General features: G+C 45.5%; 1 protein-coding gene across 1 annotated transcript in view; it reads right to left on the minus strand.

Moving 5' to 3' along the window:
- Positions 1–1,480: 1,480 nt before the first annotated feature.
- Positions 1,481–26,316, minus strand: part of LOC126209989 (mucin-5AC-like) — a 35,589-nt gene continuing 10,753 nt past the window's right edge. Inside the window, exons 2-3 of the mRNA XM_049939098.1 lie at positions 14,857–15,005; positions 1,481–3,947 (exon numbers count right to left, since the gene is read on the minus strand). Coding sequence (XP_049795055.1) covers positions 1,481–3,947; positions 14,857–15,005 — 2,616 coding nt within the window. The remainder of the gene's footprint in view (positions 3,948–14,856; positions 15,006–26,316) is intronic.

Consider the following 26,316-nt stretch of genomic DNA (forward strand, 5'->3'; position numbering starts at 1 on the left):
GTAAGTATGTTTCAAAATGATTTACTCGAAAGTACACAGTTGTCATAGGTTTATTTGAACGCATTTAGACACATAAAGTAACATTTGATTCTTAATTCTTAACAACAAGGAAACAGTCATAAAATATGACAGCAAAAACACAAACATACGAAACGGCAAACAAACGTCTTTATGGCAACTTTTAACTAACTATTCTTTTTAACAAATAAATCTTACTGTAAGTGTAACATTAAACTGTAACACTGTATTCAGTCTTTAATCTATGAAACGATTTGTACTCAGTAGGAAAAGGGACACTGCACAAGTCATCAGAGTCAGCCTGGGCTAACCTGATAGACATATTGTGTGTCAACAACAAATAGAAGAAGCTCGCCACTTGTGCTTGTTAAGAATAACCGAGTTCACTGTTAGCACTTTGCTCTTACTGTTTGGTCACGCATTCAGTCATCCACCGATTTACGATCTTCCTTAGATTCATCAACTGGCCTATGATGTAACCAGCATATTATTTGCACTGATTGTGGAAATTGATTGGAAGTTATGTTGTAGTGCCATTCCTCATATCGTATATATAGATGCTGAAGTGAGAGCACATCGTGGGAGTAATATAAGTACACAGTACTGATCCTTGTCTTCCGAATGTTATTGTCTTCGTAATCGCACACACCATGCACACATGAAGTTTCTATGAAGATCCTTAATGGCTTCATCTAGTTGCTTACACTGTTAAAGCGGCGGAAGTGTTCACTTTTAGACTTGCTCTATTACAGTGAAGCTGCACACTAGAGGAATAGTTTGTGTAACATTAGTGTGTTCTACGCTCCTGATATTAATTGTCACAAAGGCAATGTCGCAGGATCCACAAGGGATGCTGGCAAAAATGTCATGTAGACAGAAGTTGCTGGTAATAGACTGGTAGAATGTGGTTACGATGAACAAGTAGATCATTAACTATACGAGACACTTGTTGCCTTCGGTGAGGAGATCAGGGGTGGTGAAATGAGTTTTAATTGGAACGGTCTCTGCAAGCGATGATACTCTGTTGCCACTATGTTGATCACAGGCTAGCAGAAGACGATTCGACAGATAATCTGTTGTTTCGATTCTGCATCTTGTAGATGTATAACAGCAGTTTATAACTCATGTAATGGCACGTTGAGAATTTATGGCTACTGGTTTATATTTGTGTTTGATTTCCCCAGTGATCCATATGGGATAGTCTAAACTACGTGAGAGACATCAAATAATTCCATAGGTTAGAGATGGTTGTTCAACTTTGGACTCTGAACTTTTCCAGTAAATGCATCTAACGTAGATGTGTGCACCTAATGGCCCCACACAATCATATGGCACAGCCATACAGACAAGTAAATCCATACAGTCAGACAGTCTGTTCAACGGCTAACACATTTTTTCGGCTATTTCTCTGTCACACTGTAGCCACACGTGAATGAAACTTTTCGTCCAATGAGAGCTTGTTCTACATTGGCATACTCCACTGGTGATGTCCACCATCTCCAGAAATTGGTGGTAGGAACTGCTGTGGTTGTGGCTGGTAGTATGGTGTGAAGACGGGTTGATGTTGTGGCTGCTGATGGACTGGAAAACTCTGCTGTTGATAAGGAACTAGAACAGCTAGTCCAATTGTTTGCTGTCCTCCCTGAGAAACGACATTCGGTACTGGCTGCGACGCCCCAACGCTGCCAAGCTGACCTTCAACAGTTGCTACTTGTGTTGGAACTGTGTCGATCACGGGTTGGCGGAAGCGAACTGGAGCGAAAACTTGTTGCTTTGCTGCTTCTCTCGTCTGTATTGGTTGCTCAGATGTAGATGACACTGGATTCTGTGTGGTCGTCGAGACGACAGTGGGCTGTTCAGAAGTGGAGGTGACAAGTGTCGAGGTCAGAGTTGACGTTGTCGAGGTTGTGGGTGTGACTGCGTCCTGCGTCACAGTCGCAGATACTGATGAGATGTCGTCTGGCGAGTTAGCACTAGTAGCTGCTGAAGCATCTACGCTTGAGGTTGTGGAAACAGCTTCTCTTGTTGGTGCAGGTGAAACAGCCAGTGATGGAGTAGCTGTGTCTGATGTTATGATAATCTCTGGGACAGAAGTCGACTGTGGAGCGAGAGATAACGGCGCCGATGTTGTTGTTGTCGTCACCACTCCAGTTGACGTTTCTGACGTAGATTCAGGAACAAGCTCCGCTGGCGGTTGAGACTGAGGTCCAATAATCGTCGGAATTAGAGCAGAAGGTGGGGTGGCCGGCAGTGCTGCACTAGCCTTGGTGGTGGTGCTCTGTGCACCTTGCTGGTTTGTAGACAATGGGAACAACGCAAATGCACTTTGATAGTGTTGTGAGACGCCTTGATTGTTCTGCTGCAAGTTCTGTTCGATAAATTTCTGCTCCAGTTGCTGTTTGTATGTGGCGAACGTATCTTGGAGCACATCTAGCTGTTTCTGGTAGAGTTTGTCCTGGTCTTGTGCTTTCTGTAAGAGATCGATTCCTGTAGTGTGATCTTGAGTAAAGTTCAACTGTGCTGCAGTTTGTTGTTGATGCTTGGACAGGAATATTCGGTGCTGCAGATCGGCGATTAGGTTCTCACTTACCAATGCCGCATCCTGAATATCTGCAGTGGTACTTCTCAGTCCTGCATCAGCTGCTGGAGTTGTCTCACCTACAGCGTCAACCACAGCCTCTGATGTCACCTCAGGGGTAGCATCCTTTTGCTGATTGTAGTCTCCAAAAGAAGACAGGAGCAGCTGGTGATATTGCTCAGGTGATTGTTGTACTTGGTTTTCGTGTTGTGTAGGTGTAAGGTCTTGAGGATGAGGCACGTGGGGATCAGAAGGATGAGGAAATTCTATGGATGAAGAATTTGCCAGTGTCAAGGCATCGTAGGAAACGTTCAGCGTAGCTAATGGTCCAGTACTGTCTATACTGCCATTTGAGAGCAGTGGTGGTGCAGGGATTGGAATTGCAGGATGCAGTATTTGGTGGTACGCTGGGACAGCGACTGATTGATACTGAGGTGTTCCAGCAGTCACTAGCTGCAGTTGTAATACAGGCGATTCACTTGCTGGAAGTTCTTCGTTTGATGCGTTGTGAATTCCAGGCTCATCACTGAACACAGGGGAATGAGGTGTTTCTTCATCACCTCCTGGTTGTACAGGTGGCTGACTGACTGACTGATCATCTGCTGCTGTATCTATGCTCGACTGATTTGATGTTTGCATAGCAGTTAGTTGCTGCTGGATGAGGCCCACGAGCGCATACTGTAGGGGGATGTTGGAGTCCTGTTGTTGAGAATTGTCAGCGCCTGTTGAGACGGCGGCAGTTAGCTGCTGATTCTGAGGGATAATTGCTGGTTGCTGCTGAACGGAAACAAGAACTCCTCCAGTTGGATAGTGCAGTGGCTGCTGGGCTGTGGCAGTGACTCCCGGAGTCTGGTCCAGAGGGTAGCCCTGAGCAGTGGGCAGAACTTGTGGTTCGACACTACCTACTGGCAGTGGCTGTAGAAACTCTCTCGGTCCAGTTGGTGCAAAGTCCCCACCAAAACCAGATACACCTAGGCTCTGCTCGAGGCTGTTCTCCAGCTGCTCTCCAGCCTGGAAGGCTCCACTTGGGGCCGAGACAGGCACTGGGTGTGGGACTGGGAAAGGCCTGGGAACACCATAAGGTATCAGATGCTTTACTGGGTAAGGTTCTGGCTTCCTGACAGGCACAGGATATGGGTGATTCACAGCAACTGGTACAGCGTGGGGAACTGGAATAGGGATATCTTGTGGAAATGGTATGGGTACGGGATGGGGCACTCCATACTGGACAGGGTGCTGTACTGGAACTTGGAAAGGTGCATCTACAGGTACAGGAACTGGATGAGGCACAGCATACGGCACAAGCTTCTCCACTGGGTATGGTCGTGGCACTGGGAATCTGACAGCATACCTGGAAATGGAGACAGAAAAAGTTACTTTGATGCACCTGGTGACCTCTTATTACCAAATAAACAAGATGTAATTTAGAATACGCTGAAGATATTTTGATAAACTGAAGTATAGTTAGTGTTTTTCTCACAGTATATTGTCACAGAACATGGAGGTGTGAGACTTGAACTCTGTGAAACTTGCTAGGAGGTGATATGTGGCAGATCTGTCGACAGTAGAAAATGCTGATGGAGGGACGTTTCTGGGCACAGAATATGCAGTTTCTTGTGGTCACATGTTAACTCACTGACATCGTTAATGAATGAGCTTGGGATTATCGAGACTGGGCCGTCAATCAATGGAAAAGTGTCGTCTGGTTGGATGAGTTATGTTTCCTGTTACACCAGGTCGATGATCGCATCCAGATTGTCATCTAGGCGAATGGTTGCTCAAAAAATGCGCCACACAACGGACATGGGCACCTGGAGGAGCAGTGTTATGCTGAGGGAGACAGTCACCTGGAATTAGATCTGTGGTAGTTCTCAAAGGCACCGTGATACATATGGACTGCATGGACGTTGTTGTGGACCACCTGCATCCTTTCATGTTTGATATCTCTCCAGTGTCGAAGGCATCTTCGAGGACGAGTGTGACAAAGCCAGGATAGTACTGCAGTCGATTGAGAAGCATGGTAGCGATCTTGATGTCTTGGCCACCAAATATGCTTGGCCTGAACCCAATGGAGCTCCTCTGAACCACTACTTCACGCCAGATCCGAGTAAAAAAAAGAAAGAAAAAAAAAGAGCTCGAACTCCGTCCGGACAGGCCTCGGAAAGGGCAACAGTACCGATCGATCGCCATGTCATCCACAACGGAAAGCTGCACTGGACACGGATGTACAGGGAACATCGTCAGCACACTGCGCTCCTGGCTGGCTTCATAAGGGCTTATTGCACCCTGCTTGCCAACAGCGCTCGGGAGACGAGAACGGTCACCCATCAAAATACTAGCCAAGCCCAACAGCACTTTGCTTCGGTGATCTGAAGGGAACCGGTTTACCACTATGGAAAGACTGAATAGCAATCAACAAACAAATGGTCCTTAATTTATGGTAATTGCGTGAGCTGTGCTAGACATCTCGTGGCACAGACTTCTGGAACACTTTGAACTTCTTGTCGAGTCCAGGCCGTGGAGACTCGTTGCTGTTCTGCATTCCAAAAGTGAAATGGCTGGTTCAAATGGCTCTGAGCACTATGGGACTCAACATCTTAGCTCATCAGTCCCCTAGAACTTAGAACTACTTAAACCTAACTAACCTAGGGACATCACACAGATCCATGCCCGAGGCAGGATTCGAACCTACGACCGTAGCAGTCCCGCGATTTCTGGACTGCAGCGCCTACAACCGCACGGCCACCGCGGCCGGCCCAAAAGTGAAGTAAGATGCTACTAACCATGTGGTCACAAAGGTTTGCATCTTCTTCTTATACGCTTTGCTTGTCCATGTAGGGTCTATTACGACGTTCCTGCGTCGTGTATCTTAGATTCTGTTGTTTGGGTCTGTACACACGGACTTCCTCGTGTGTGGCGTGAATGGGGTCTTGCTTGATACTGTGTGGCCAATAAGACTCCTAAAATTTGATGTCGGAACCGCTGAAGGGAAAGCTTTCTTCAGTATACAAGCAGCAAAGCAGTTGATTTTGGCAGCTGGATAGAAATAGAGATGTTTTTTGCAGAGGACCATGCTGGTTCTGGAGTTCTCGATGTATGTGTTTCCTAACTGAATGCAGACATGTGCAGGACGGTCGGATGGGAAGGTGGTGGGCGTGATAGAAACATTGGGAAGATTTTTAGTAATAAGTCTATTGGCCACTTTTACCCTTCTAAAGGGTCACACAGTCAGGTCTAGGGAGGCGAGAGTGAGCCAGAGAGCATAGTCAGGGGCGAACCGTAGTTCGCATAGTTAAGGAAAAGCGGTGTCTGGGAAGACAAAGTGCACAGTGCTGCAGCACTGGGAAGGGCAGGAGATGTTGACTGCTACAGGCTCTCGATTGAGAGAGAGAGCCCCGGTGGCGGGTGGCTGGGTACATCCAACATGGCCACACGGCTTCCTCTGCCCTGATTGGTCAGAAGCCGAGGAATCCGCGGGGGCGGCATGGAAATTTCCAGAGCGTGACCTGGTCAGCGTCGCATACACGGCGTTACTTCGTCAGCACACGAGGGAGACGCGTGATCGAGATGCTTGCTGACTTGCTGTTGCCAGACCGTGAGATGGAAAAATTACAGTCAGCCGACGCTGCCAGCTACGGCTTGAGAAGAAAGTGACTTTTGAAAGTGGATAAAAAGTAAAATAAAATTCCCTACTATCGCTCTACTATCTGGCTCATCCTTACAGACACCACGCTTGAAGTAGCCACGAGTTTCTTTTTCCTCTCTTGGTTTTTCTAGACTTACAAATTGTTGATGGTGTAGTTGGAATGAAACTTTAATTAATGACGAGTTCTGTGCATGAGTAATGTGTGTGGTCCAGTACTATAATACCACCGTATGCTGTGTCATTTCTCATTTGTACTGCTTTGCTGTAGCCATATGACACTTTCCTTTCTAGGCTTCGTTTTGCGTATTTCCTTTGTTATTTCTTTGACAACGCTGGTCATGCTAATAATGAGTCCCCATAACAAAATAGTTTTGCCATTTTAACTCGCTACAAGTGTAGGTTTAATGTTTTTATTTCAGTCTTTGACCACAATATGAACTCTTAAGGCGATGATCTGTTTCAGTCCGTAATGACCATCCTCAGATCTTTTTTACACCATGTTCTAAAGTGATAAAGCCATAATGCACGTTAGGACATGGTGTAAAAAAGATCTGAGGATGGTCATTATGGACTGAAACCGGTGATCGTCTAAAGAATTCATATTGTGATCGAGGACTGAAATAAAAAACATTTGACAGTATTGGATCACTGTTTGTATAAGCAACCATGTCGCAGTTGGTGAAGTGTAGGTTTGTGTTGATAGTATCAGCTCATTTCCTTTATCTCTACAATAAGGCATACTGTTCTGCATTTTGTTTATATCATGTTTATACATTGTAAACCTTGGCAGAAGTATATATTGTGTTTACGTCTACTGTACTTTGATATTTCGAGCGCATGCTGAAAAGTAATGCATACGAATTTCTTATGTGAATACTCTTAAGCCTTTTTAAATAAAATAAAACTTATTACATTCTGCAGATTTATTCTTCGTGTCTACATATTTATTTCTCTATATAGTCACTCTGGTGACGTACACATTTCTTCCAAAGAGAGGCTGGTTAACAGTTATTTGATGTTGCTGAGCAACAGTCACAATATTTTTTAAAGGAACACGGCCGCCATTTGAATGTTTTATTGTTTATTTAAGTAAAACCCAGGCTTCGGCCTTTTATTCCATTTTCAAGTATTTGATTTTCATATCCTTAACATACAGGGTGACAATTATTGAGCTATATGAAAAAAAGAACGTAAATTAGTTACAAATTACGGCGCGAACACACTTTATTCAACATGTAAACGTCACTACAGATATTCGGAATTAGGTTAAACATTTTCGATTTGCCTGCCATCATTGGCCGAGATATGATGCAGACGAATTGCAAAATTGTTCATGACTCACTCAAGTGTCGGAACATGGATGGTGTCGATGACCTCCCGAATGGCTGTTTTCAGCTCAGCAATGGTTTTGGAGTTATTGATGTACACCTTGTCTTTGATATAGCCCCACAAAAAGGAGTCGCATGTGTTCATATCCGGAGAATATGGCGGCCAATCGAGGCCCATGCCAGTGGCCTCTGGATACCCTAGAGTCAGAATGCGGTCCCCAAAGTGCTCCTCCAGGACATCAAACACTCTCCTGCTTCGATGGTGTCGAGCTCCGTCTTGCATGAGCCACATCTTGTCGAAATCAGGGTCACTTTGGATAATGGGGATGAAATCATCTTCCAAAACCTCCACGTACTGTTCGGTAGTCCCTGTGCCATCATGGAATATGGAACCGATTATTCCGTGACTGGACACTGCACAACACACAGTCACCCAATGAGGGAGAAGAGGCTTCTCGATCGTGAAATGCCGATTGTTAGTCCCCCAAATGCACCAATTCTGCTTGTTGACGAACCCATCCAAATGAAAGTGGGCTTCGTCGCTAAATGTGCATACTAATTCGCATCACGATCCACGACCAACCGTGCAGTTTGAACGCCCTAACGCAAACCGCTCTGAAGTTGTGACGATTTTGTTTCACATTGTTGAATAATTGTCACCCTGTATATTGCAGGATACTTAACAAGTTGACAGGTTGAAAGATGGCTACAAATTAAGGAAAAAATTGGCTGCTCACGAAATGCCAGATGTAAAATCACAATCTTGTAACAGATCAGTAAATGATCGTGGGAGCACGTCATATTTACTAAAAACTAATTCGTTGATATTGTCACTGTACGACTATAATGTTTGACTTTGTTAGCGGAGCCATAACCTCACCTCTGCTTGCACCTCTTCATCACCATCATCTACATCTACATCTACATCCATACTCCGCAAGCCACCTGACGGTGTGTGGCGGAGGGTACCCTGAGTACTTCTATCGGTTCTCCCTTCCATTCCAGTCTCGTATTGTTCGTGGAAAGAGGGATTGTCGGTATGCTTCTGTGTGGGCTCTAATCTCTTTGATTTTATCCTCATGGTCTCTTCGCGAGATATACACTTCGGTGAAGGTATGTTCTCGAAACTTTAACAAAAGCCCGTACCGAGCTACTGAGCGTCTCTCCTGCAGAGTCTTCCACTGGAGTTTATCTATAAACTCCGTAACGCTTTCGCGATTACGAAATGATCCTGTAACGAAGCGCGCTGCTCTCCGTTGGATCTTCTCTATCTCTTCTATCAACCCTATCTGGTACGGATCCCACACTGCTGAGCAGTATTCAAGCAGTGAGTGGGAGAACAAGCGTACTGTAACCTACTTCCTTTGTTTTCGGATTGCATTTCCTTAGGATTCTTCCAGTGAATCTCAGTCTGGCATCTGCTTTACCGACGATCAACTTTATATGATCATTCCAATTTAAATCACTCCTAATGCGTACTCCCAGATAATTTATGGAATTAACTGCTTCCAGTTGCTGACCTGCTATGTTGTAGCTAAAGGATAAGGGATCTATCTTTCTATGTATTCGCAGCACATTACACTTTTCTATATTGAGATTCAATTGCCATTCCCTGCACCATGCGTCAATTCGCTGCAGATCCTCCTGCATTTCAGTACAATTTTCCATTGTTACAACCTCTCGATACACCACAGCATCATCTGCAAAAAGCCCCAGTGAACTTCCGATGCCGGCCGCGGTGGTCTAGCGGTTCTGGCGCTGCAGTCCGGAACCACGGGACTGCTACGGTCGCAGGTTCGAATCCTGCCTCGGCATGGGTGTGTGTGATGTCCTTAGGTTAGTTAGGTTTAAGTAGTTCTAAGTTCTAGGGGACTTACGACCTAAGATATTGAGTCCCATAGTGCTCAGAGCCATTTGGACCATTTTTTTGAACTTCCGATGTCATCAAGGTAATTTATGTATATTGTGAATAGCAACGGTCATGTTTTGAAGATTTTGAACACTACTTGGAACCAAAATACTGAATTAAACGTCTTAACAGTTAATGAATGTTCACAACGTAACCTCTTCATCCATCTTGACAAATGTTATATCTTTAAAACGACTGTATACTGAAATACAGCACTTTAGATCAGGTCAAAGTTTTTAAATGCCGCCGTGACATTTTGTGGTCCTTCATTTAAGAGCCTCCTAGTCACAATGTACAAGGGCTATTCGGAAAATAAGGCACTGTCAGTTGTGAAAATCAACTGTTTAAAAAAAATGGTTCAAATGGCTCTATGCACTATGAGACTTAACATCTGAGATCATCAGTCCCCTAGACTTAGAACTACTTAAACCTAACTAACCTAAGGACACCACACACATCCGTGCCTAAGGCAAGATTCGAACTTGCGACAGTAGCAGGTCCGTGGTTCCGGACTAAAGAAAACTGTTTTATTTGTAACCGTTAGCTACACCTTCCAGTTACGTCTCTTGATAGTACCAACTTCCCAGTACGCTCTTCATAGAAGGCATCCTCCTGTGCTTTCACGCAATTTTCTGCGGTGGACTGCAGCTCGTTCTCTGTGTCAAAATGTTACCTTCATAGTCAGCGGTTCATTTGAGCAGAGATGAAAATCAGAGGGAGCCAAGTCCGAGCTGTATGGTGGGGGTGATCCATTCCTAGTGAAAATGCTCCAGGAGCGTCTTCATTGATCCTGCAGTGTGCGACCGAAAACTGTCATGGAGAATGGAATGTGAGTGAACCCCTAAGGGACCAAACTAACCATCGGTCCCTAGACATACACACTACTTAAACTAACTCAGGCTAAGAACAACACACACACCCATGCCCGAGGGAGGACTCGAACCTCCGGCGGGAGGGACCGCGCAATCCGTGACATGGCGCCTCAAACCGCGCGGCCACTCCGCACGGCTCATAAAGAATGACTTGCGTGACAGTTGCTTTATATGGGCTGCATGAAATCAGTCGAAAATCTCTCTCTAGGCGCTCATACTTGGCAAGAGACACTACTTTCTAGGCATTTTTGCGTGCTTACTCTGCTCTCAGAACAGAAACATTCAACGTGGAGCAGTCGACGGGTATACTAGAGACACTGCCAAACATACTTGCGCAAAGCTTCATCGAATTCTCGCTATGGTTTCCATTTCACAACAGATCGTTCATTACTGTCCGAATAGCACGGGTATTAAAATTCGTGACCTAGAAATCTGTATATCTTCCTTTGATCATTTAGCAGATCTGCACATTAAATCTGAACAAATCTGAGATCCCCACTAAGATTATGAAGCACCGGTTTTCCCAAATGTGTTGTTCATTTCGTTTAAAGACACTTGTATCGGAACGGCATGATCCCATTACCAAGTTCTTATAGTGGGGTCACGTATTCCAGAAACATGTGACAACTGGTGCATTATAATCTCCGCATTGATGGCGTGATATACAGGGTGAGTGACTAACTATTGCCTCCAAGAATAACTCCGAAAGTGTGATAGGAGCTGAAAAGTTTGTGGGACAAAAGTTGCATGGGACAAGGGGAGCCATAATATGACGTTGGCTTTCTTTTTGCTAAGTGGACTCGCTTCAGAGATATGAAGGTCAATTTTTTTTATGGGATGCTACAGCTTATATAGTCTGATACCGGCTATCGTACAGAAGAATGCTGAAGATAAGGTGGGTAGATCACGTAACTAATGAGGAGGTATTGAATAGGATTGGGGAGAAGAGAAGTTTGTGGCACAACTTGACTAGAAGAAGGGATCGGTTGGTAGGACATGTTTTGAGGCATCAAGGGATCACAAATTTAGCATTGGAGGGCAGCGTGGAGGGTAAAAATCGTAGAGGGAGACCAAGAGGTCAATACACTAAGCATATTAAGAAGGATGTAGGTTGCAGTAGGTACTGGGAGATGAAGAAGCTTGCACAGGATAGAGTAGCATGGAGAGCTGCATCAACCCAGTCTCAGGACTGAAGACCACAACAACAACAACACCGGCTATCGAGACGAATTCAATGATGTGTAACAGTAAGGTCTTTGAAGGTCAACGGAGGTCACAAAGGTGGCATGAACGTCCATTTACAGAAGGTGTTCGAAGTGATGACCATTGGTATCAATCCAGTGCTGCAATCTTCTTATCATGGATTGAGTGGTATTCCTTATCACATCGGCACTTACCGAAGCATATACTCCGGCAATTCTCGCATATCTTCAGGTGTAGTTCGAACGTCTTTATAAACAATGTCTTTTACGAATCGCCGCAAGAAAAACTCCAGAGGCGTAAGGTCTGGCGAACGAGTCGGCCATGACACATCTCCTCCGCGTCCAATCCGACGATTTGGGAATTGTCTCTGCAACTCACTTCTGGCCACCAGCGAAAAATGTGCCGGACATCCATCGTGTTGATACCACATTCTATTCCTTGTTCCTACAGCTATTTCTTTCAATAACAGACATAATGTTTCTTGCAGGAACGTGGTGTCCTTCCTACCATTTCCTTCGATAAAATAGGAGCCTACAATTCTGTCCTCCAGAATCCCACACCATACATTCACCGACCACGGTTTTTGGTGTGCAACTTGCCACAGCCATCATGGATTTTCGATAATGCATGTTATGCAAATTAACATTTGCATGATTCGTGAATGTATCCTTGTCAGCAAATAAAATCAAATTAATAAATGTGTCATCCTTCTGAATCTGAAGTTGAGCCCATCAACAGAATTCAATGCGGCGCATACAATCCGTTCCAGTTAATTCTTGATGGAGACTGATGTGGTAAGGATGATATTTATGGTAAGCAGAACACGAACAACACCACTCTGGCTCATGCCAGATTCCCTTGCGATTTGACGCGAATTAACACAAGGATCTCGAACCACAGTGGCAAGAATATCAATTTCCGTTTCCTCGTTAATAACTTTCCTTTGCCGGATATGATTCCGATGCGTTAAAGATCCAGTTGTTCTCAATTTATCATATACATATTTAAATGTACGACGTGTAGGGTGAGTACGTTGAGGATATCTTTCAGCGCATAAGTCTCCAGCTCTCACTGAATTTCGTTGGCATTCTCCGTAAATGAGAAGTATATCGACTTGTTCTTCGAAGGAATACCTGATTCACATTAGCTTCATTCGACGATACTATTCTTACCGTTCCTGTTAGTGTTGTGTTGCGAAACCGTCGAATGGTGTTTACATGTCAATAGTACGTTAGATGGGGACGCCGTATCTGGCGAATATTTACTACACCACTGGCCATCACTGGCCATTGATATTGCTACACCACGAAGATGACGTGCTACAGACGCGAAATTTAACCGACAGGAAGAAGATGCTGTGACATGCAAATGATTAGCTTTTCAGAGCATTCACACAAGGTTGGCGCCGGTGGCGACACCTACAACGTGCTGACATGAGGAAAGTTTCCAACCGATTTCTCATACACAAACAGCAGCTGACCGGCGTTACCTGGTGAAACGTTGTTGTGATACCTCGTGTAAGGAGGAGAAATGCGTACCATCACGTTTCTGACTTTGACAAAGGTCGGATTGTAGCCTATCGCGATTGCGGTTTATCGTATCGCGACACTGCTGCTCGCGTTGGTCGAGATCCAATGATAGTTAGCAGAATATGGAATAGGTGGGCTCAGGAGGGTAATACGGAACGCCGTGCTGGATCCCAATGGCCTCGTATCACTAGCGGTCGAGATGACAGGCATCTTATTCGCACGGCTGTAACGGATCGTGCAGCCACGTCTCGATCCCTGAGTCAACGGATGGGGACGTTTGCAAGACAACAACCATCTGCACGAACAGTTCGACGACGTTTGCAGCAGCATGGACTATCAGCTCGGAGACCGTGGCTGCGGTTACCCTTGACGCTGCATCACAGACAGGAGCGCCTGCGATGGTGTACTCAACGCCAAACTGGGTGCACGTATGGCAAAACGTCATTTTTTCGGATGAATCCAGGTTCTGTTTACAGCATCATGATGGTTGCATCCGTGTTTGGCGACATCGCGGTGAATGCACATTGGAAGCGTGTATTCGTCATCGCCATACTGGCATATCACCCGGCGTGATGGTATGGGGTGTCATTGGTTACACGTCTCGGTCACCTCTTGTTCGCACTGTCGGCACTTTGAACAGTGGACGTTACATTTGAGATGTGTTACGACCCGTCGCCCTACCCTTCATTCGATCCCTGCGAAACCCTACATTTCAGCAGGATAATGCACGACCGCATGTTTCAGGTCCTGTGCGGGCCTTTCTGGATACAGAAAATGTTCGACTGCTGCCCTGGCCAGCATATTCTCCAGATCTCTCACCAATTGAAAATGTCTGGTCAATGGTGGCCGAGCAACTGGCTCGTCACAATACGCCAGTCACTACTCTTGATGGACTGTGGTATCGTGTTGAAGCTGCACGGGCAGCTGTACCTGTACACGCCATCCAAGCTCTGTTTGACTCATTGCCCAGGCGTATCAAGGCTGTTATTACGGCCAGAGGTGGTTGTTCTGGGTACTGACTTCTCAGGATCTATGCACCCAAATTGCGTGAAAATGTAATCACATGTCAGTTCTAGTATAATGAATACCCGCTTATCATCTGCATTTCTTTTTGGTGTAGCAATTTTAATGGCCAGTAGTGTATTTGTACAATATACGAGAGAGAAGCGTCAGAGCATGTGCTTCGATAAGTGCCGATGTGATAAGGAACATCACTCAATCCATGTTAAGAAGATTGTAGCATTGCATTGATACCAATGGTCATCAGTTCGAACAACTTCTGTAAATGGACGTTCATGCCACCTTGTGACCTTCGTTGACTTTCAGAGACCTTACTGTTACACAGCATTGGATTCGTCTCGATAGCCGCTATCAGAAAATAGTATCCCATTAAAAAAAAAAGTTGTCCTTCATATCTCTGACGCGACCTCACTTAGCAACAAAAAACCAACGTCATATTATGACCCCCGTTGTCGCATGTAATATTTGTCCCAGAAACATTTCAGCTATTATCATACTTTTGGAGTTATTCTAGGTGGCAATAGTTAGTGATTGACCCTGTATTTGCACTGTGTTTTCCCAATAGATAACAAAATCGGAGAGTGTGAAATGAGCGCCAGTAGATCATACGCCGTGGGTTCACTCACAAGGGCAAGTAATCTCGTGCTATACGGATTGGTCGTCGGCAGAAAGCTATATTGCAGTTTTCATAGCTCTGCGTTTCAAAACCCAATGCCCATGCAGCATTACAGAGTTCAGTGGCGGCTGTCTGACCTGTGTATCCTCCGGACGCGCGTGGGCGGCAGGAGTTCCGGGAAAGAGATGGTGGTCAGCGTCGCCCCGGCGTCGTCGGCGCCGGCCAGCGAGGCCCACGTGGGCGGCAGGGGCGACACCGCACACGTGGCCACCAGCACGACCGCTACCTGCAGAAGGAAACACCTTTAGTTGTCGCAGCAGTACAGACGTCTCTTACTAGGGACTGGATGCAAGGTCTTCTCATACAGCGGGACTTTGGATCAGAATTCGAGTGTGCAGCATCTGCGGCTTGCATCCACATCCGTAATGTGCGAAACGCAGTGGAGTGCATTGAAGATGGCATTTTCCCCATATCCGGGTTCTGTCTCTCTTATGGAGCGCGTAACGAATGTGTACACAAACGCATCTGCGCGCATTGTAACTAAGCACTATTTCGAAACCAAACCGAGCGAAGTGGCGCAGTGGCTAGCACACTGGACTCGCATTCTGGAGGATGACGGCTCAATCCCGTGACCAGTCATCCTGATTTAGCTTCACAAGCTGCGTCATCGTCGCGAAATAACACACTGACCCGTACTATGTAATAAGTTTCCTTTAATTTACGTCTATGGTCACAATCTTTTTGTTTAACAGATGCACGATGATGTGATGTGATTTATATGGATTTGACGATGCTTGTGCTGATTCCGCATTTAACATTTGGCTGCAGTACAGTAGGACTTTGTTTTTATGGAACAGATCTGATGATGGTCATTAAAGACCGAAACCGGCAATCTGTTAAACAAAAAGATTGCGACCATAGACGTAAATTAAAGGAAACTTAATCATGATTTAGGTTTTCTGTGATTTTCCCTAAATCGCTTCAGGCAAATTCCGGGATGGTTCCTTCGAAAGGGCGCGGCCGACTTCCTTCCCTGTCCTTTCCTAATCCGATGAGATCGATGACCTCGCTGTCTGGTGTCCTCCCACTAAACAACCCAACCATCGAAACCAAGTGCGTTGTCTTCGACAGCGAGTGTTTGTCAGAGACAAGGGTATCGTCAGAAGCGCCCCAGGGAAGTGTGATAGGACCGATGTTGTTCTCTATATAGCGTGATTCATGTGCCCCTACCACTGAGTTTTATGCAGCCCGCAACATCTGGAAATACGATACGCGAGATTTTCATATTCTCTCTCTCTCTCTCGCTATTCGCAAACTATTAGTCCTAAAGACAAAGTGAACACTGCCTTCTCGTAGGAAATTTAACATAGATTTTATACTGGAATATGCTTCCGCTGGAGGCCACGGTTTTCGAGTTACTCAAGAAAACCGACTTTGAAGATCCGATTTCTACGTTTTTCTTGAATGATTGGAAAACTAAGGCCTCTACTGAGAACAAAATTTAACTACATGAGATTTCCTAGAAAAATGTCATATTCATTTTTTTTCTATAGGACAAGTAGATTGCACGTAGTGAGCAAGAGAGTACGACGATCTTGCACGCGGTATTTGAAGGCACTGCTGGTTGCATAAAACCCAGCAGTAGGGGCAGCTCAACGCACTGTATACGTAATTGATCTGACGGACAGTGTGAGCAGCAATATTGTGGCTGTTTGCTGATGATGCTGTGGTGTACGAGAAGGTATCGTCATTGAGTGAGTTCAGGAGCCTACGAGATGACTTAGAAAAATGTTTGTAGTTGCTGTGATGAGTGTCTGTTTGCTCTAAGTGGTGGAGAGTGTAAGTTAATACAGATGAGTAAGAAAAACAAGCCCGCTCGTAGAGGTCTGACTGACACAGTCTCGTCGATTAAATATGTAGGAGTAACGTTGCAAAGTCAGTAAATGAGTCAGTAATTAAAGCGAGTGGTCGACTTAAGTTTATTGGGAGAATTTTAGAAAAGCGTGGTTCACATGTAAAGGAGACAGCACGTCGCACGCTAGTGCGACCTACTCTTTAATACTGGTCGAATGTTTGGGATCCGCACCAGATCAGATTAAAGGAAGACATCGAAGCAATTCAAAGGCGGGATGCTAGATTTGTTACCGATAGGTTCGAGAGACACGCAAGGGCTACGGAGATACTTCGGGAACTCAAGTGGGAAGTCTGGAGGAAAGGCGACGTTCTGTTCGAGGAATACCACTGACAAAAATTTAGAGAACCGCTGACTGCAGAACGATCCTACTGCTTTCAAGCTACTTTCCGCGTATGGACAACGAAGATGCGATAAGGAGGGATGTAGAGCGTCGTTTTTGCCTCGCTCTGTCTGCGAGTAGACGAGGGAAAGAAACGACCGGTATTGGGACACGGTACCTCCCGCGACGCACCGTACGGTGGTTTGCGGAGTATCTATGTAGATGTGCCTGCCCGGTTAGCCGTGCGGTATAGCGCACGGCTTTCTGGACTGGGAAGGAGCGTCCGGTCCCCGGCGGACTTGTGTCGAGGTCCGGTGAGCCGGCCAGTCTGTGGATGGTTTTTAGGCGGTTTTCCATCTGCCTCGGCGAATGCGGGCTCGTTCCCCCTATTCCGCCTCAGCTACACTATGTCGACGATTGCTGCGCAAACAAGTTCTCGAGGTACGCGTACAGTACACCACCATTACTCTACCACGCAATCATAGGGGTTACACTCGTCTGGTGCGAGACGTTCCCTGGGGGAGGGGGGGGGGGGGCACTGGGGGCCGAACCGCACAATAACCCTGAAAGCGTCGTTCGGTGTGGGGTGGCGGAGGGGTGAAGTGGAGTGCGGTAGTCGTCGTGGGGTTGTGGACCACTGCGGCTGCGGCGGGGACGGAGCCTCTCCGTTTTTTCTAGGCCCACGGTTAACATACAATACAATGTACCGGGTGATCAAAAAGTCAGTATAAATTGGAAAACTTAAGACTACGGAATAATGATATGGGGTTTTACTGGCACAAAAAAAACACATTTCACAAAATGTCCGAGAGATGGCGCTGGACAGCAAAACGTCAGTGACTGCGCGTGACAATCGTGTGTAAAAGGAGCTGTAATGAGAGAGAGAATCAGATGCGCCAGCAGTCGCAGCATGTTGACGTTACTTAAAAAGGCGCTTTTAGTATAGTTGTATTATCAGAATGGGGAATGTGCTAGTTCAGCTTTACGATCCTATCGCCATAGGAAGGGGATTCGAATGGGTAAAGGTCCGTTGACAAATGCAGCTGTGGCGAGAATGATTTCGAAGCCATGGGATCTTTAGACGATAGACCCCGTAGTGGCGGACCGAGCACAAGGCGTAATGCCGCTGAGACAGTTCAGGAAGAAATGGAGACTGTAGCGGGTTCGTCTATGCACGGGGAAGTCAGCGCTCGTGCAGTCGCACGTCGCAGCGGCATTCCATACACTGCTGTTTCGTTGGCACTGAGGCGTACCCTCCGATGCTATCCGTACGAAATCCATCGGCATCATGAACTGTTAGCTGGCGATTTAGTGAAGCGAAGGGCATTTGTAGTGTGGGCGTTTCAAAAGATGGCGGAAGATGACGATTGGTTGAGTAACGTGGATGACGAAATTCATTTCTGTCAGCGCCCACAAGTGCAGAATTTGGGCTACCGAAAATCCTAGAACTGTCGTGGAAACTCCACTGCACGACGAGAAAGTCACGATATGGGTTGGATTTACCACATCTACCGTTATCGGGCCTTTTTTCTTCGAGGAAATGCGTGATTCTGGTTTTGCAACTGCTACCGTGACGGGTGAGAGGTACGCCGATATGTTACAGAATCGCATCATCCCCAGCCTGGCTGATAAACACCTGCTGGAACGTACGATGTTTATGCAGGATGGCGCTCCACCCCATATTGCTAGACGCGTGAAAGATCTCTTGCGCGCGTCGTTTGGTGATGGTCGTGTGCTCAGCCGCCACTTTCGTCATGCTTGGCCTCCCAGGTCCCCATACCTCAGTCCGTGCGATTATTGGCTTTGGTGTTACCTGAAGTCGCAAGTGTATTGTTATCGACCGACATCTCTAGGGATGCTGAAAGAAAACATCCGACGCCAATGCCTCACCATAACTCCGAACATGCTTTACAGTGCTGTTCACAACATTATTCCTCGACTACAGCTATTGTTGAGGAATGGTGGTGGACATATTGAGCATTTCCTGTAAAGGACACCATCTTTGCTTTGTCTTACTTTCTTATGTTAATTATTGCTATTCTGACCAGATGAAGCGCCATCTGTCGGACATTTTTTTAACTTTTGTATTTTTTGGTTCTAATGAAACCCCATTTCAATCCAAGGAAGTGTGTCAATTTGTACCTCTCTATCTACATTATTCCGTGATTTATACAGTTTTCTAATTTATACTGACTTTTTGATCACCCGGTATGTAGATGTAGATATAGATGAAATGCTCATAGCTCTGAAGTTACGCATTTTGGAGCCCATGTTTAGTAGAATTTTTTGCTTTGAACGATAGTTCCTGTCATAACATGAACGTTGACCATTCCTCCTTTGACTCTCTGCTTACTGAAAAGCCAAAACTTCATGACTGTCTGTTTACTAGCCTGTTGGTGCACCTTTTGAATGCAATACAACAGCAATTCTGTGTGGCGTGGATTCGAAAAATCCTCGATAGGTTTCCTCAGTTATGTGGTATCAGATGACTACCCACAGGTTACGTAATTTCCTTAAATTAGGGCATCGGAAAAACATTAGGCGTATTTGGTGGCCAAGATATCAACATGAGATCACTATCAAGTTAGTCAAACCACTGTAGCGCGATTTGTGCCTTGCGACACGGAAAGTTATCCTGCTGGAAGGTGCCATCGCCGTCGGGGCAGAGATCTACATCTACATCTACATCCATACTCCGCAAGCCACCTGACGGTGTGTGGCGGAGGATACCTTCAGTACCTCTATCGGTTCTCCCTTCTATTCCGCTGCAATCGTGGCCGAAACGTTGGTTTTTCTCCAGCAGCAGTAGTTTTTACATTATGACGCGGTACCAAACCCAGAAAACTTTTATGACGACAGTCTCGTATTGTTTGTGGAAAGAAGGATTGTCGGTATGCTTCTGTGTGGGCTCTAATCTCTCTGATTTTATCGTCACGGTCTCTTCGCGAGATATACGTTGGAGGGAGCAATATTCTGCTTGACTCCTCGGTGAAGGTATGTTCTCGAAACTTCAACAAAAGCCCGTACCGAGCTACTGAGCGTCTCTCCTGCAGAGTCTTCCACTGGAGTTTATCTATCATCTCCGTAACGCTTTCGCGAATACTAAATGATCCTGTAACGAAGCGCGCTGCTCTCCGTTGGATCTTCTCTATCTCTTCTATCAACCCTATCTGGTACGGATCCCACACTGCTGAGCAGTATTCAAGCAGTGGGCGAACAAGCGTACTGTAACCTACTTCCTTTGTTTTCGGATAGCATTTCCTTAGTATTCTTCCAATGGATCTCAGTCTGGCATCTGCTTTACCGACGATCAACTTTATATGATCATTCCATTTTAAATCACTCCTAATGCGTACTCGCAGATAATTTATGGAATTAACTGCTTCCAGTTGCTGACCTGCTATGTCGTAGCTAAATGATAATGGATCTTTCTTTCTATGTATTCGCAGCACATTACACTTGTTTACATTGAGATTCAATTGCCATTTCCTGCACCATGTGTCAATTCGCTGCAGATCTTCCTGCATTTCAGAACAATTTTCCATAGTTACAATCTCTCGATATACCACAGCATCATCCGCAAAAAGCCTCAGTGAACTTCCGATGTTATCCACAAGGTCATTTATGATTATGGTGAATAGCAACGGTCCCACGACACTCCCCTGCGGCACACCTGAAATCACTCTTACTTCGGAAGACTTCCCCCAATTGAGAATGACATGCTGCGTTCTGTTATCTAGGAACTCTTCAATCCAGTCACACAATTGGTCTGATAATCCATATGCTCTTACTTTGTTCATTAAACGATTGTGGGGAACTCTATCGAACGCATGGGGGAATTCAGGTGGTCTTCGGTACTGCTCCCGTCGTCCATGATGGCCTCGGCTACTACCACAGAGTCCACGAATACCCAGGTGAATGTTCCTCGGAGCAGAATATTGTGTCCGTGGCGTGTTGCTAATTTCGAGCGGCCTTTCGCATCGATCACAGTGAACCAGGACAGGACTATCGAAGTGGTGTAACAAGAAAAATGATTCATTCGTGCAGCCGACACATTTACACTGATCCACGGTCCAGTGTAGATGATCATACGCCCACTGCAATTGAAACGAACGATGTAGTCGAGTCGACGTGGGAACGCACAGGCCGCGCGGGATTAGCCGAGCGGTCTGAGGCGCTGCAGTCATGGACAGTGCGGCTGGTCCCGGCGGAGGTTCGAGTCCTCCCTCGGGCATGGGAGTGTGTGTTTGTCCTTAGGATAATTTAGGTTAAGTAGTGTGTAAGCTTAGGGACTGATGACCTTAGCAGTTAAGTCCCATAAGATTTCACACGCATTTGAACATTTGGGAACGCACAGAGGTCACCTGCTCCACAGTCCCGTACACACTGGACAGTGTGCTGCGAAACTCACGGGCCTTACACCAACATTGTTCTCCGTCGTCAGATCTGGCACATGTCACCACCTGATTTACAGAGCGAACAAGCCTCCAACCACGTTGTGTGATGAGGTGTGAACACCAAACCCATCTTCACCTACTCATAGTTTCACAGTCCTTCAACCACTTTCCATACACGCTCACCACAGTAGCAAGTTGACAGCCGAAAAGTTTCGCCGTCTGCGAGATACCAATTCCCAAGCGCCGGGCCATAATAACTTGCCCTAGGCCAAAATCGCATGTGTCAATGAATTTCTCGTTTTTTTGGCCCTAATCGTTGCTACAATATCATGGCTTTCACGACCGGTATTGTCTTCACTTAAAACTTCCGGGCAGATAGGCCATGGTCGATGTATAAAACTCTCCCCTGACGTTTCGTCTCCGACTGCGGGAGACATCCTCAGAGGTAAAGCTGCTTAACTGCATGGAGAACTAGAGGCGGCGCTCATTACATAGGCAGTACAGAGGGCGCCACTGTCCATCACGTGGCGTCGGCTATGAGATTGTCTCTGGTAATGCCAACATTCTCGACTGAAAGTAATCGATCGTCACGCTTCCGGTGCACGCTTCCACTATAATACCTCCGTCTTTCCTGTTAAAATGATTACGGTGCGATAGCCTCTCTATACATGCGCGCATAATAATGCGAGGTTTTAGATATGACGCTCGTGTCGCTGAATTTTATTTCATGATCACCTTCCTGGTAAACATGTTCTGCTACGGCCGATTTATGCGTGTGGCCCAGGCGGCAATTCTTCTTATGTTCAACAAGACGTTTGTTCACACTTCTCTTTGTGGTACCGATATAAACCTGCCCACAACTACAAGGAATTTTATATACCCCCGATGTAGCCAAAAAGTGTCGTGCGTCTTTTGCCGATCTTAAATATTCTTTTATTTTCCTGGTGGGTCTGAAAATAGTTTCCACCCCATACTTGCTTATCACTTTCCCAATGCGATCTGCGACCTTACTAATGAACGGGATAAAAATCTTGCCCTTGGGCGACTGTTGTTCGTCGTTGCTCCTGCCTCGAGCGAAGTGCTCGATCTATATCCTTGCTAGAATAGCCATTCTTCACGAAAGTTGACCGTATATGTTCAATCTCATCTTTTAAATAAACAGGTGCACAAATTTTGTACGCCCTGTCTACCAAGGTTTTCATTACACCTCTTTCTTGTCTAGGGTAGTGGTTTGAATCTTTGTGCAGATAACGGTCAGTATGTGTGGCCTTCCTATACACCTTATGCTCAACGTTCCGTCCCGTCGTTTAATCACAGACACAGGCAGGAAATTCAATTGCCCATTACTCTCTGTGTCCATAGCAAACTGGATTTTCGGATTAATGCCGTTTAAATGCATCAGGAAGGCATCCAACTCCTCTGCTCCGTGTGTACATACTAAGAACGTGTCATCGACATAGCTGTACTATCTGGCTGGTCCTCTACTGGCAGTCTGCAACGCCCGTTGTTCAAAAGTCTCCATAAACAAGTTAGCCACAGCAGAAAAAAGAGGACTGCCCATAGCTACCCCGTCAATCCGTTCATAATAGTCACTATTGTATTGAAAGTAGGTTGTGGTGAGACAGTGTCGGAATTATGGCACAATATCAGTAGGCTAAAATAATTCCCTATTCGTCCCTGTATCGCTTATGTGTTTTGCATATGCGTCACGTGTCCGGAGCACCACAAGGCGTCATTCAGTCTCATGGTGGGCATTGGTAGTAACGTTTTCGCTCTTCAGAGTATAGGGCAGTGCAGATGAGGTAAACTCCAACGTATGACTGTGTTGTGTTGTTGTTGTGGTCTTCAGACCGAAGACTGGTTTGATGCAGCTGTCCATGCTACTCTATCCTGAGCAGTCGTCTTCATCTCCGAATAACTACTGCTGCCTACATCCTTCTGAATCTTCCCAGCGTATTTTGGTCTCACTCTACGATTTTTGTTCCCCACGCTTCCCTTCAGTACTAAATTTGTGATCACTTGATATCTCAGAATGTATCCTATCAACTGGATTCCTTCTTCTAGTCAGATTGTGCAACAAATTTTCTCCCCAGTTATATTTAGTAACTCCTGTTTAGTTACCTGATCTACCCATGTAATCTTCAGCATTCTTCTGTAGCGTCCCATTTCAATGGCTTCTACTCTCTTTTTGTCTAAACTATTGTCCACATTTCACTTCCATCCATTGCTACACTCCAGACAAATATCTTCAGAAAATACTTCCTTTCAGATAACTCCATATTCGATGTTAACAAATGTCTCTTCGTCAGAAATGCTTTTTCTTGCCATTGTCTGTCTTCATTTTGTATTCTTTCTGCTTTGGCCACCATCAGTTATTTTGCTACCCAAGTAGCACAGCTTATCTACTAGTTCTTGTGTCTCATTTTCTAATCTAATTCCCTCAGCTTTTCCTGACTTAGTTCGACTACATTCCACTATCCTTGTTTTGCTTTTGTTGTTATATCCTCCTTTCAAAAATCTGTTCCTTCCGTCCAGCTGCTCTTCCAAGTACTTGGCTGTATCTCATAGAATTACAGATCTAAATCCCCTATTCAGTCACTCGTTGACCACGATGGCACCGAAACAGAGGACGACCGAAGAAAGGCAGAAATACTGAATTCAGTGTTCCGAAACTGTTTCACTGCGGAAAATCGTAACACGGTCCCTGACTTCAGCCGTCGCACGGACGCCAAAATGGAAAATATTGAAATAAACGATATCGGAATTGAAAAACAACTGCTATCACTTAGTAGCGGAAAAGCATCCGGACCAGACGAGATACCCGTAAGATTCTACAGTGATTATGCTAAAGAACTTGCCCCCTTTCTATCAGCAATTTATCGTAGATCTCTGGAAGAACGTAAAGTACCTAGCGACTGGAAGAAAGCGCAGGTCGTTCCCATTTTCAAGAAGGGTCATAAATCAGATGCGAATAATTATAGGCCTATTTCGCTTACGTCAATCTGTTGTAGAATAATGGAACATGTTTTATGTTCTCGTATTATGACGTTCTTAGATAATACAAATCTCCTTCATCATAACCAACATGGATTCCGCAAACAGAGATCATGTGAAACTCAGCTCGCCCTATTTGTCCAAGAAATTCACAGTGCCGTAGACACTGGCGAGCAGATTGATGCCGTATTCCTGGACTTCAGGAAGGCATTTGATACGGTTCCGCACTTACGTTTAGTGAAAAAAATACGAGCTTACGGAATATCGGACCAGGTTTGTGATTGGAATCAGGATTTCCTAGAAGAAAGAACACAACATGTCATTCTTAACGGTTCAAAATCTGCAGATGTAGAGGTAATTTCGGGAGTACCGCAAGGAAGCGTGATAGGACCTTTATTGTTTACAATATACATAAATGACTTAGTTGACAACATCGGTAGCTCCGTGAGGCTATTTGCAGATGACACGGTTGTCTACAAGAAAGTAGCAACATCAGAAGACTCGTACGTACTCCAGGAAGACCTGCAGAGGATTAATGAATGGTGCGACAGCTGGCAGCTTTCCCTAAACGTAGATAAATGTAATATAATGCGCATACATAGGGGCAGAAATCCATTCCAGTACGATTATGCCATAGGTGGTAAATCATTGGAAGCGGTAACGACCGTAAAATACTTAGGAGTTACTATCCGGAGCGATCTGAAGTGGAATGATCACATAAAACAAATAGTGGGAAAAGCAGGCGCCAGGTTGAGATTCATAGGAAGAATTCTAAGAAAATGTGACTCATCGACGAAAGAAGTAGCTTACAAAACGCTTGTTCGTCCGATTCTTGAGTATTGCTCATCAGTATGGGACCCTTACCAGGTTGGATTAATAGAAGAGATAGACATGATCCAGCGAAAAGCAGCGCGATTCGTCATGGGGACATTTAGTCAGCGCGAGAGCGTTACGGAGATGCTGAACAAGCTCCAGTGGCGGACACTTCAAGAAAGGCGTCACGCAATACGGAGAGGTTTATTATCGAAATTACGAGAGAGCACATTCCGGGAAGAGATGGGCAACATATTACTACCGCCCACATATATCTCGCGTAATGATCACAACGAAAAGATCCGAGAAATTAGAGCAAATACGGAGACTTACAAGCAGTCGTTCTTCCCACGCACAATTCGTGAATGGAACAGGGAAGGGGGGATCAGATAGTGGTACAATAAGTACCCTCCGCCACACACCGTAAGGTGGCTCGCGGAGTATAGATGTAGATGTAGATGTAGATGTCATTGGCAAACCTCAAAGTTTTTATTTGTTCTCCTGACTTTGAATTCCTAATCCAAATTTTTCTTTGGTTTCCTTTACACCTTCCTCAGTGCATATATTGAACATCAGGGACAGGCTACAATCGTGCCTCACTCCTTTCTCAGACACTGCTTCTCGACTCGTATGACTATACAAGTTGTAAGTTGCCTTTGCTCTCATATTTTACCCCTGCTTTCTGAATTTCAAAGAGAGTATTCCAGTCAACATTGTCAAAAGTTTTCTTTAAGCCTAAAAATGCTGTAAACATAGATTTGGCTTTCCTTAACCTATCTTAGAAGATAAGTCGTAGAGTCAGTATTATAGGAATGTGTGATGCCTTTTCTTTCAGACGTGTCCGAAAGAGGAGATACCACGCATTGATGTAACTAGTTCGCCTAGATGGGCAATGGATCCACCTACGTTAGTGCAGATACACAAGTATGTCCAACCTCCTGCGGGAACCTCAGAGAATCCAGTATGGAGGGAACGGGCAAGGGGTGAGGACAGTTGACGCTCGGTGGGAGGGAGGATGGGTCGTGAGGCGTGCCGAGAAGTTCCGGGAATTTGCGCTATCACTGTGTCCCGGATGGAGCAATGGTTAACGCACCTGCCTAGTGAGCAGGATATCCTGGGTCTGAATCCCCATCCGGTAAACATTTTAACTTGTCATCGC

The sequence above is a fragment of the Schistocerca nitens genome, chromosome 10 (assembly GCF_023898315.1).
Source record: "Schistocerca nitens isolate TAMUIC-IGC-003100 chromosome 10, iqSchNite1.1, whole genome shotgun sequence".
In the NCBI taxonomy this organism is placed as follows: domain Eukaryota; kingdom Metazoa; phylum Arthropoda; class Insecta; order Orthoptera; family Acrididae; genus Schistocerca; species Schistocerca nitens.